This window comes from Oxyura jamaicensis, chromosome 3, assembly GCF_011077185.1.
Source record: "Oxyura jamaicensis isolate SHBP4307 breed ruddy duck chromosome 3, BPBGC_Ojam_1.0, whole genome shotgun sequence".
In the NCBI taxonomy this organism is placed as follows: domain Eukaryota; kingdom Metazoa; phylum Chordata; class Aves; order Anseriformes; family Anatidae; genus Oxyura; species Oxyura jamaicensis.
The window spans coordinates 13,241,395-13,254,936 of record NC_048895.1 but is presented as its reverse complement, the minus strand read 5'-3'; the positions used below and the strand labels follow the sequence as shown (position 1 = coordinate 13,254,936).

Here is a 13,542-nt window from a genome sequence, read left to right as displayed (position 1 = left end):
AGGGCAGCTTCTGCACTCCTCCTTATTCCTTTTTCTCACATACTATGCCTAGGTGTGCCCACGAGTACTGAGTGCCACTGGTTTCCTGCTATCAATACATTCATTGCAAATTCAGTGTTGACTTTGACCTAGTGATCCCTACAGGCTGGAGCTGCTTTTTCTAAGAGGATCCCTTTGAAACACTGGATGCAGTGCATGTTCTGGCCCAGGTATTATCAGGATGCAAGAGCCAACAAGCCTCAACTATCCCCATGCTGTCCTGCCACTGGTCCCTGTACGGATGGAGACACTGCCTGCCGACGTGCAGGTGGCCTCCAAGCCAGATTTATGGCTGCCAAGTCAACACATCTGAGTAGCCTCTGAAAGAACCAGCAGGTTTCTCTGGGACCTTACAATACCCACGTCCTCCGCTAACACAACCCATGCAGGTCTGTGCACAGGCCAGCACAGGCTCATGCTCACCCCAGAGCTAACTCTCAAGCCCATACAGACTCACATGGATCAATCTGATGCTCTTACAAACCCTGAGTCCCACTCTGTTTTGCCTTGCAGAGCACCAGGAGATGGATATTGAGGCAACAGCCAAAACAATGACTGTTTTTACTGGCAATTAGAGCTGCTGTGTGGTAGAAAGGGTAAATGACTCAAATTTTTACTTGCTTTTATTGTTTTAAGTGACTGTAAAGCACTCCCAGCAAGTATACCATGTGTTTTTTTTTGCTCTAAAACTACAGACAAGAACGTCAAAAAACAACCCTCTGACAGGGAGAATCACAAATCACTTGTTTCAGAGGAATGGGAGTGCTACTGTTTGGTACGCTTGACCATGATTTAAGACACATCCCTGCTAAGACTATGCCTGCTTCAGAGTTCAGCTATGATCCCAAGAACTTTTTTCTTCTTCCTTTTCTTTTTTTTTTTTTAAATCAGTTCACTCCATAACATTATTGTTTTCTGGATCACAAAATTTTACAGGAAGAAAAAATATTTGAATTTGTAACTGAATATCTGATAACACACTTCAGCTCTCTGTAGTTTTTGAAAAATAAATGAACACCTTATCTGCACTATAAGTTTAATACAACTGACAGTTCCTGATGACCTATGTCTCCAAACTTGTTTTATTCTGAATCCTCCTTTCCAGCCTAAAATGGCCTCCTCCCTGATCTGTTAGTTCTCAGGAGAAGAAAAAAAAAAGGGAAAGAAAAAAAAGACCATGCCAATTCCTGCATGAAACAAAAGGAGTGTAAGAGTGTAGAGAAACTAAGCCCCAGTTAGCAGTGGTGTATGTACAGCCAGCTGGTCACATAGATGGGATAAATCCTTGCAGCATCAACCCCTTTGTGTATCTGAGGCTTTTACTCCTTTTTCAACTAAAGGAGGCATCAGTATACAATTGTTTTCTCTCTTGGAGGAGTTCATGCCATGCTGAAGTAGCAGATGGAGGATGAGAGTCAGGCGTGACTTCGGGATTCCTGCAGATCAGTCCTGCAGCTGATCAAAATTATGTAGCACAAAAATAATCATGTTAATAACCTACTGTGCAGTCAAGATGATGGGACTGTCATTCTTTCCTTTAAGGCAGAAGGAAACAGCCCTCCTTCCTCACACATGCCCTCCACAAGCATGAAGATCACAGCACAGAGAGAAGCAAAGCATGTATTAACTCAGAAAAGTCAGAAAAGAAACTTTTTTTTCCTTTACAAGTTACATTTAGCATGGGTAGCCTTATTTTACTGTAATAACTGTCAGATTACACACAGACAATTAAATGCTTCCTCCTCAGATAGATTCGTTCCACTGAACAGCCATTCTAGAATTAAAGAAGATCACAGGCTGTAGTTTATATCGGTATTTATTATTAAAACAAAGCATATACCTTCCCATGAGGTAAAGAAACAGAGTAAGAGATTATGAAGAGTTTTATCCCTCTAACTAACAAACTAACACAGGCTGGAGGAATAACTCAGCCTGATGTTAACAAACAGTAACCTAAAAAAAAGTTTGAAAGAACACATTTTATTTTATTTCACACATATTTATTTCTCTTGGCATTTAGAGAATGCAGTGCTTTAATGTTGACCCACAGAAAAATATTTTTTTCCTACTACTGCTTTTAAATTAAAATGAACATTAAAAATCTCCTGTAGACTACTGGGTAAGAAATAAAAATACTACTGTTACTGAAATGGTCTTTATGATCCCTGTTCTGAAGGAACCCAAAAATTATACTCAATAACCATGTCCTAATGTATAAAAATAACACCACATAACTGGAAAGCCCTTCTACCATAGGATATATATTCATCATCTTGTAGAGATACAATTAAATTAAAAAACAGCTTAACACTTTAAAAAATCCATTACATGAAAAACCTTCATTACACAGCTCTGAAAAAAATAAATGATAATCTTTTTTGAATATATTTTTCCATACAAATCAGTTTCAAAATGTTGGTAAGCAGTATACCTTCTTATCTACTCCTTCAAGTAGAAAGAAATATGTGACATTGCTGTTGCAATTTGAAGCAGCTTTTTTTTTTTTTTTTGTAACAGACCGCGTATTTCTTGTATTTTTACCTGCACAAGAACAAATAACCAATCTTTCCTTGTAAAGGGGATTAAAGATTTAAATCTTTAAAATCTATGCTAAAATTATTTTGTGATCCATCTCTGTAGATGAGCTGTCTCGTTGCTAACAGTCCACCAAAAGCATCTAAGAAACGTTCACTGCATAAAATTCTGTAAATCTCACGGCAATTACTTTTACTCTTGTAACTGTTACCCTTACACATTCTTGCATATCTTCTGTAGCACAAGAGCAAGTCCAGCAAGATGCTTGTGGATAAAGGAAAACATGACATTCAAAGAAAACGTCAAAGAACTGGGTTTGTTCAGCTGTAAGAAGGTAGCAGAGGGGAGATATCAGAGATATCTGAAGAGGTATCTGGTCAGACACCTCACATGGAGGTGCAGAGAAGATGAAGCCTGTCTTTTCTGGTGTCCAACAAGCTGCAAGACAGGAAATTCTCATCAAGCACAAGGAAATTTCTTTTTCACAGTGAAGATGTTCAAACCCTGGAACAGGGGCCCAGAGAGGCTGTGAGATCTTTATCTTTAGAGATAATTGAAAAAATTATTGGAAATGCCTAGAGCAACTGGATTTACGTGCCCGTGCTTTGAGCAAGAGGTTGTACTAGATACCTCCAGAGGTTCCCCTGCCAGCCTAAATTATCATCTGGTTCTGTGTCAAATACTCTTTTTTTTCTTTAAGGTCTGTCTCTGGCATCATCAGCGATGTCTGACCCAAACTCAGTTTACAACTCAGTCACAAACTCAGTTTAATTTCAGAATCGTCAGTCAAGTTTCTTTTTTATTCAGGCAATATGAGAAGCATTATAACAATGCTGTATCATGGGCTAGAAATAACCAGCGTGACACAGCCAGCCAACAGCTCAACCTCAAGATCAACTGCATAGGAAAAGTCCAAGTGGTTACTTGCCATAATTTGCTCTTAGTACATGCACAGATGCAGACACCTAGCTATACAATTGCCCTCACTGGGCTATGGAAACCTAATGCAGCTATTTTTCATGTTCATGCTTTATCGCTATAATATACATTTTATATATATCCTCTCTTTTTATTCACTTGTCAGCATCATCGTCAGGTTTATCAGTTTAGCACAGATTTTATATTTTGGGGGTAGTTGATGTCACTTCTGTACCGATATTCTAAAGAAATGGAGGATCCATCTTGAAACAATATGAGAGTTATTTTCAGCATCTTCTAACTTTCATTAGAAGTATCATCTGAAGCCTAACAAAGTTGACTAGATCACAGTTTTCTTTCCTCCACAGTTAGCAAGTCTCCTCTCTGGCCAGACAAACTAGTTGACTTCAGGGACTTGTCAACTTGACTGGAGACGAGGAGTTCTGAACATAAAAGAAAACAAATTCAATGCTGGAAGTCCAGTTTAAATAACTACATTATCTGACAACAATCCACTAGGTTTTCATTAACTGGGTTAGCCTTACTATTGCTTCTGTAATAAATCAATGAACTAATGATGGACACACATAAAAACAAAAGGCTGGTCACCACCTTCTAATCCAAAAGCAGAACATAAAATTGCCTGACTTTGCATGGCATCATTTCATCTGCTTGTGTCCCAAGACCACTAAAAGCTTTAGGATGATCAACCACTAACAAATTGCACACAGGGCAAGGCAGAAAAGTGAAAGAGCAAGAATTCAGCACAGCCTCAAAAAAGTGTATTTTAAATCCCTTTCATCCATCCCATGTCCTTCCCCAGTCTTGTGAGGCCATGGTGACCGAATGCCAGTGCACTCAAACACCCACAGGAAACTTTCACGTGGCAAAATGCAGTGCCAGGCAGACAGGCTACAGCTACTTCTGGGGTCTGAATCTGCCTCCCTGTGTTAGCCTAACACCTGAGAACAGTAACTTACCCTGCTTTCCGATCTTCACAGACAGCTTGGTTACATCAGCCTAACAAAAAGCTATAGAAACATAAAAAGTGTCTATGAAAGTAACAGAAACTGAATTGCACGGAGTTAAGATACCACCTTAACAAGTCACAAATGCAAAAAGAAAAGACTAGGGCTGGCAAACAAGAAAAAACAAGCAAGATCCCTTTTTTCCCTTCTTTTATTTGTAAACCCTTACCTGTCCAATCCCTGACAATAAATGGTGAACAAGCAACACGTAACTGCTTCACTATGTGCTGTAATAAAATCAGGCACTCAAAACTACAATGCCTGTGACCATGCTGCATCTTGCACAACTACTCAATATGCAGAAGATCTCTGCACTGCAGAATAAAATTAATCAGTTCTACGCAATGAGATTGGTTACACTGAAAAGAAGGCATTTACAAAGAAAACATCACACTGAGCAGTGCTTAGGAATATCTGGCTGCCAAGTGAGGTCAAAGGCAAGTATACAGGACCCCACAGCCTCATACCAGGAAAAAAAATACTGTGGTGGATTAACAGAAATTGCTCAGCACCAGAATGGTCTGGCCAATTTAATTAACTATCTAGCTGCTCTGTTAGGCTGCTCCAAGAACAATCCTATCAAAGGAAAGCAAATGCTGTGGCCACATCCATATTTTGGGGACCTGCAGATCAGGAGATATCCAAAGCACATGCCTTGTGAGAGATCCTTTTGTACCATTGCAGTCTCATAAGCCCTCGGAGTGCTTCCAGAAAGGCATATCGAGAAGTGGGTAAGGACAGGAGGAACACATCTGAATTTAAAGCATCTACTGCTGGGCCTCACGCAGTCCCCGTCTAGCATCTACAGAAGACGGTGCCTGGTGCATTAAGTGCAGTAAAATGGCTTCCACAGGCCTCTCTGCAGTGGCCCAAAAGCAGGAAAAAATTACAACTGAATTTAATAATGGATACTGATTTATTATTTCTACAACTAAGGGCGCTGTTGGAAGGCCAGACTGGTACTGAGAGAGCCCGGGCCAAGCACCTCAAAAGCTGTGCTAGAGCTCCTCTGACAGAGCCCTTATATTCTGTTAACCCCAAAGACTTCAGAGATGGGAGACAGAGTCGGTATTCACTGATAGTATTTCACAGATGCCCCTTTGCCAGCCGAATTTTGCTCCACAGCGGGGAAATAAAGTCCCAGAGAGAGCCGGCAGGTGTCCGTCTGTCTGTATTCCAACGGGTTAGAAAAGCACTGAAGATATGGAAAAACATTGTCTAGAAGTCAAAGGATTCTTTCTTCCAAGTGGTAAATGACAGAACACCCTTTTTATTATTATTATCTTTATTTTTTTTTAACCTCCTTTACGACTCCGAAGAACAGGAGACTCAGAATCCTGATTTGTAACAGTAAGGAGGTTTTAAAGCAAGCTACCATGCTGCCTCGTATCTACACAACTGCCACGTCAGTGCTGTTCATAGAGTGAGTTTGGGTTAACATAAACATTTTTCTGAGCAAATAGACCCAGAAGATCCACTCCAAATGCGCGCAAATAATTCCCAAATCCTAAAGGTGACAGAGTCCACACCAACAACTCGTCCCTCAGACAGCATCAAACCACTTCCATGTTGTGGAGAAAGAGAGTTACTCAGATCAAGGGACTGGATTAAAGTTAACCCAAAGCAAAATCCTCACACCACACACAGTTAATAGTGTAAAATCCCAAAGCCAAATACAGTGAAGATATATAGGCCCTCAGCAACCGCTACAATCTACTGATCTGCTCATATTGCACTTCTTACTAACACAGACATAGCTTTCGTGCTCACTAATGTAGACACGGACAGCCCTGCAAAGGCCCTTGCTCTCTGGATAAGCAAGGTGCAAATTCATTTAGCCATACAGATCTTATTTCCATTAACTTTTTAACGTAAGTTATCTAAAGCCTTGTCTACACAGCAAAATGTAATGCAGCTGTAACTAAACCAGCAACCTTCCCTGGTGGAGTCCAAGTTTTATCTGCAAGAAGCATTTTGATAATTCAGCTTGGACTCTGTTTCAAAATGCTTGACTGCAATGTAGATAAAAGCCTAACTGAGGTTAAAACCATGTGCAAGTGGTACTATCACGCAAGATTATCTCAAGTGAGGAAAACTCTACAATATTGATTAAAGTAATAAAATAAGAGCTTGGCACTAAAATAGTATTCCTCTGACAGAGAAGCTGTGTTCACGTAGAAGTTCAGCCTGAAGAAGAGAAGACTCCAGGAAGACCTCACTGCAGCCTTTCAGTACTTAACAGCAAAGGACTCTACCTCCATAATACATGCAGTGCCATCCCAAGTACATGAGAAGTCAAAGGGCATCATCTTGCAGCCACTGATTCCGCAACCATCTCTAGTTGCCTGAATATCACCGTGTGGTGAGAATTCAGGTAACTTTTCAATCATGTTTCACCCAAAGCCTAGAAGGAGACTGTTGCTGGTACTTCCCACATGTATACAACACAACATAAAGACTTGGAAAGCGGGCCAGAAGGTGACACAGGATCCTTGCAAGAAACAATACAAGTCAGCAAGAACTTTGCCTTTGGCAAAAACATTACATCTAAACAGATAAAGAAAAGGCCTTATACAGCTAGAAATATCAAATCAGTTAAGATCAGAACAGAATGGCTCTACAAGGCTGCCAAGAGATACTGAGGTGGCAGTGATCTCGCACAGCCAAGCACACGGGTCACAAAATCATTTGGGTTGGGAGACACCTCTGGAGGTCATCTAGTCCAACCCCAATGCTTAGGCAGGGTCAGCTAGAGCAGGCTGTCTGTGACTACATCCAGATGGGTTTTGAGTATCTCCAAGGGCAGAGACTCCACAACATTTATAGGCAATTTGTGCCAGCGTTTGACCACCCTCACAGTAAAAAAAAAAAAAAACAACAGCATGCACCACCACACACCACAGCATTTGTTAGAAAGCACATAGACTCTTTAGCCTCACAGACTCTTCTAGTCCTGAAGTACACCTACAGTATGGGTTAATGGCCAGCCCAAACTGTGTAAAGCTCTAACAGCTTGCAAGACCATGATCACAAGCTCTGAAAAAAAGCAGCAGCTCATTAGTCCTTTGTTGTTTTATTTAGGTATCACACCAACATTAAAGCTGTACTGTTTAATGCTCAATCCTACCAGAAAAGTACAGAAGCATTTTACACAACACTGATCCCTTGCTTTGTACCTGGAATAACATGAACTGGCTCTATCATCTGTGGTAATACCACCAACCCACCCTGTTCTACCAACTGTTTGGCTAAAGTCAGTCTCTCCTTTTCTGAAATGTTTCTCACCTTTCCCTAACAGCTCACTGTGAAAACATACACAATACGTGATTCCCAACTCTCTCAACCTTATTTCTTATTTTAACTTTATAATTTATTTTCGTAAAGCATTTGGGGATTAACCTTGAACCAAAAAAAAGCTACACTCTTCACAGAGCAGCTCAATTTGTACAAACATGGCTGAAGTAATTTGTAATTCTTAAATGCTGGATAGCTGATGCATAGCCAATTGAGCTTCTCCTGTCATTTCTGTCCCCTTGCATCTGCTAACTGCTTTGCCAATTTTCTCCTCCCACCCTGCCCCACACCTCTAAATTCCCAGGATCATGCTGTGTACAACTTTGGCTGCTTTCAAGCATTTATATTTTCAACAATAAACACTGATGGAAAAGTATGAGCATTACTTAGTTAACTCCCTGAATATTCTCTGATGCTAGCTCTGATTTGATGACTTCAGGTCATGCTTTTCCAGCATTCCCTGCTCTGGATATAGCATGTATTGACACTAGCCAGCACGATAGCATCTTCTCTTCATATTCTAATAATCTGCTGTTCTACACAGTCACACCCCTCACTCACAGTGAGCAGTTCCAAGTGTACAACCAAAAGCAAAAATCTACATCTCTGCTTTGCTTACCCCATTACACTGCTTTGAGACTTCAGCCACCTGCCTTGCTGTTCTCAGACAGCCTCTGTGTATCCAGCCTTTTAGAGATGAACAGTAAGTTTTCTCTTAATGATATGGATTGATTTCTCCTTTGCTTTGATTCCCTTTACCAAGCACAGATGCATCTATTATAATACAGTGTATTCCAAAACGGCCTTATCAGTCCTCCTCCTAGAAGAGCTGAACTGTGGAAAACTATTTGACTTTCCAAAATAATTCACCGACCTTTCCCTAGGGTCAACATGACACAGGCATTAACCCCATTTCAAAAGACCTGCAACATTCTAATTCAACCATCTCTGGAGATTTTGTGCAAGGGCAGAGATATAGGTATGGACACAGGGCCACAACACTATCTCTGAAGTATGAGCCTTGCTGACATGTATACTACCCACTGCCTCATGAGAAGGTGTTTTCCCAGCTCAGATGGGAATCTTGCAAAAGAGAACATCCCTTCTAAGGCACATTCTACTAGAACATGTAAAATGCACCTGCCAATAGCTGCCACAAGGAAATCAGTGCACAATGCATTTTTGCAAAGAGCAGTTCTCAGCTCCTCAAAGGCAGATTTGGGAATTCCCTGTCTCCATCCTCCTCCGGTAGTCAGTTTTTAGTAGAAGCCCCCTCACTGCTCCTTCAGCCAGAAAGGACTGTTGCACTTTTTGTGCTCATCTACTATTCGACCATTTTACATGGAGAGTCCTTCATGCTCACAGTGCTTTAGTCACTGTACTGGGTCTGGCTGGGACGTTAACTTTCCCTGCAGCAGCCCATACAGTGCTGCGCTCTGCACTTGGAGCTAGAACAGCAGTGGTATCACACCAGTGTTGTGTCTGCTGCTGAGAAGTGCTGGCACAGCATCAGGACTCTCTCTGACCCTCCTAGGGGGTGGGCAAAAAGTGAGAAAGAAACATCACCAGGGCAGCTGACCTAAACCAACCAAAGGGATATTCCATACCATATGATGTCACACTCAGCAATAAAAGGTGGAAAAAGGAAGAAGAGGGGAGGGGTGGGCTCTCGTTGTGAAAACGTCTGTCCTCCTCCCAAACACCGGCTACGTGCGTTGAGGCCCTGCTCCAAGGACGTGGTCAAGCATCGCTCATTTGTGGGAAGTAGAGAGTAATTTCCTTCCTCTGCACTTCCACATAGCCTTTACTTGTTTTGTTTAGTTATTCCCTTTCCCCCTTCCTCTTCCCCTTTCCCTTTTTTTCCCTTTAGTTGAATTGTTTAATTAATAATAATATTTCCTTAATAATATATATATATATATATATATATATTTCTCTTTAATTAAATCATCCTTATCTCAACCCGTGAGTTCTTCTTTCCTTTACTTCTTCCCCTCCTCATCTGAGGAGGGGGAGTGAGAGGGCGGTTGTGGTGTTCAACTGCCTAGCACGGTAAAACCACCACAGTCACAACCACTGCCCTCACCCTTTGGGAGGCAATTAGATAACCTTATTTCTTAATCAGATGTCACTTGCTCTATTCCTTATCATCTAATCAATATCACTAGACAGAACAGACCAGTGTACCAGTAGCTCAGTGTAAGTCTCCTTGATGTTATAGCCAGGCAGACAAAAATAGCCCCTGTAGTTGGAACTCACTTGAGTAGGACACTACGCAGACTGTATTAACTTTCTGAGCTCTGAATCATTTCATGTAACATTGCATGTAGGTACAAGCTGAAGAGAAAGGTATAAAAAGCATTTGCAACTTTGGTTTCTAACTGTTAACACGCACAGTGACCTTTACCCCTTCAGAGTTCAAGGAGCCTTCTGCCTTACCTTGCAGCTTCTTCAGGACAGCCACTTCCATCTTGAGAACCTGCTTGGGCTGCTGGGCTGATTCCACCTTCAAGGCCACATTCTCCCGGGTCAGCAGATCCATTGCCTCGTAAATCTCCCCAAAGCCACCGCCACCAATCTTCTTCAACTAGAAGAGAACAAGGAGGTTTGGTACAATGCACAAGAGAGATGACATCAAATTGGCTCTCACAGAGACAGGCACTAGCTTCTTTAATGCATAGGCAGGAACAAATTCAGCTCCCAGTCTGTGCTGTGCCTGAATCCCTTTACTGCACAGTTAGGCAAAAGTCCAGATGACGTAGATATCTAGAGCAAATGATAATGCCTATTACGTCAATAATGTTCTTGCCAAAGCTAAAGGAAAGACCCCTCAAGGAGATAGTAGAAAGACTATCCAGAGTGTGGCAGATATAAAATGTCATTCTCCCTCCACACACCGGTCGCTGAGCTCCTCTGTCTTTCCTGGGAATGATCCCTTGATTCTTCTTCTGCTGAGATTTGACAGGATATGCATATATAGATATGCACATGGATGTAAGACAGACTCCTAGGGTACTGCAAGTGTTAATGTCCATGCCAGGAGAATATATTTTTTTAAATTTCTCTTTCTCTTAGATGTTTAAAGTACGCTATGCTGCACAGGAACAACTTCAAGTTTACAGCAGAGCTAGATCAGGGCTCATTTGATTCACTTAGCACTTATTCATTGAACCTAACTGCAGCCCTTCCTTTCAGCAGTCTGCTTTCACAGTGTTCACAGCCGCTCTGGAAGCCCTGAGGACTGCTCGTTTCCAACAGCAGCAGTAACATTTGAGGAGAAAAAGAAGCTTAAATTACCCAGACGCTCAAACATGCATCTTACACAATATTTGATGAGGTTTAAATGGTATTTGGATGTCTTGTGCATCACAGAAGGCCTGTCCTGTGCATCTGTCCAGTTTGCTGAACAAAGGTCCCTGCCTCTCAAGGGCAGGTTTTTTTTCTTCTCAAACCATCTGCTTTTCTGGCTCCCAGGTCAAGAAAAACAACTCTGCATAATAGCTGGGATGAGAGTTTGTAGTACTTCCAGTATTAACACCCTGAGTATTGTCTCTAAATATATTTTTGGATAACCCTTTGAGAGTTGCTATCCAGAGTCACTCTTCTCTTTTTACCTGCTTTTTTCCTCCCAACATTCTACTGGGCTACACAGGCATATCTACACAGTAAACATCCCAATATCTAGGTCATCACATATTATTCATAAATTATTACGGTGCAGCCCTACTTCTATTTGGGAATTCATACTGAGCTGGCTATTAAAAATCTTTCTATCAAAACAATGCTACATTCAGCATAGCAACAACATGTCAGCTGATATCTCAAGATTCAATACACCGGATCTTCTGTTCACTGGCATATTAATGACAAAGAAGATGTGAAAGGGATAGCAAAAGCTCAAGAAGGCAAAAAGTTTAGCTGGGACCTGGGAGGACTTTGAAGGAAGATGAAAGAAGCCTCAGTGGGAATATGCATAGCAACACCAACAAAAGTCACCGGTAATAAATGTAACATAACACAGCAGGACTGGATAGGCTACACAAACATCTTGTCAGGTTATAAATTCAAGAAATTGATCTTAGAAGAAATACCCCTGAGCCAGCAGAAATCCATACAAAGATGTTTTTCCATTCACTGCCCTTAACAGGGACAGTTCCCATGTCCAACAGAGCTGTCAAAATGCAAAGCTATTACAGTGTAAATACAGCAATGTAATTAGGATCACTGCCCACTATAACCATCTGTAGGAAGGTCCTGTTAAATAAGGTCTTGTGCAATAGTGATCACTTTGCTATTAGAGGCTCTCACAGAGCTAGGAGTGGTTCATTTCAGGATTAGGAGAATGATTAGGAGCCTGGAAAAACTAAGGACAGACTAGGACCGCTACCTCAGAAGAAACAAAAGAACGTGTGCATTAAAGAAGCAGGTTCAGGAAGAAAGGTATAGGTGCTGAGACTGCTCACCTGGGAAAACAACAGAGCTCGAGGACCCATGAAAGTCTACAGAGCAACAAATACAAGATGATGTGAGATCAAGACTGGAGTTTCTGCTGAATCAGAAAATTGATTTTATGCACACGTTCTAGTCAATGGGTGTAACCTCACTGCCCGAGAGCTCTCAAGCTGTCTCTGCTTCCTCGTATTTTTTCCTCAATCTCTTACAGAAATTATTCTCTGGCACACTTTTCCCAGCACACCAGATGGTCCTATTCATCATTACCAGCACTGCCAACCTCCTTGATCTTTCAGCAACATCCAGAGGCCATCAGCAGCCATTTCCTTTTCTCTGTTGCTGAGCACATGTTTTTATTGCAACTCAAGGTCTTGGCTGATGTCAGTATTTTACCACACAAGCATCTCCTTGTTGCTTGGATACTTTCAGGGAGTTCAGCATCTAAAGTGAGCTCTGCACAGCCTTCTGCAGGACACAAACGAGAGATGGGCACACACCACTCAAGAAATGAATAAGGAAACTCTTAAATGCAAATTCAAGAAAGAGAAGGGAACATCTAATGAAAATCTCTTAAGTGGCAATCACGAGTCACCAGCCCATGCTATGCCTCACTCCTTGGGGATAATTCTCATCTCAACCTTTTTCCTACTTTTCACAAGTCCGTAAGACTGGGATAGAGACTGATATCGATAGCAGGATTCATCCTACCTAAATGCATGAACCTATAAGGAAAGAGAGTGCCTAGGGTTCCATCATAGCCTGGGGAGTCAAGCAGACAATTCATCGGATCAAACAATGGAATCCATTTTCACTCACATGTAGACAACTAAAATGAAGTAAGCTGCATCTCAGACATATGCTTTCAGTCCTTTCAGTATGCCACCAGTGGCCACACCACCACGCAGCTCATTGCAGCATTGCTTCCATGTCCTAAGAGCCTTCATGACACAAGGAGTAAGCAGTAAAACTGAAAAGCCACACTACTTGACTCCCCGGCGTGGCAGGCTCTGACAGGGGATGCCAGGAATTGCCCAGACTGAGCTTTCCCTCAGGACTACCACCACGAAACTGCCATGTCCCATTGGGGGAAGCCAATTCCCAAAGCCCTTCTGGACGTATCAGCAGTTATACAGGGCACAGACTGCTGCCTTTGAAATCTCCTTTAAATATCCTTCAAAATTTGGATTTATCCTGAAAAGACTCTTGCAACACAATTCTCCAGAGCCTAGGGAAAAAAGACAAAATAAAAATAAAATAATAATAACAAAATAATAAT

The 13,542-nt window shown here is 41.6% G+C and overlaps 1 protein-coding gene across 1 annotated transcript in view; it reads right to left on the bottom strand.

Annotated features, from left to right (window-relative positions):
• The window catches only part of TTBK1 (tau tubulin kinase 1), a 99,499-nt gene that overhangs the window by 65,983 nt on the left and 19,974 nt on the right, over positions 1–13,542 (bottom strand). Inside the window, exon 3 of the mRNA XM_035323062.1 lies at positions 10,254–10,401. Coding sequence (XP_035178953.1) covers positions 10,254–10,401 — 148 coding nt within the window. The remainder of the gene's footprint in view (positions 1–10,253; positions 10,402–13,542) is intronic.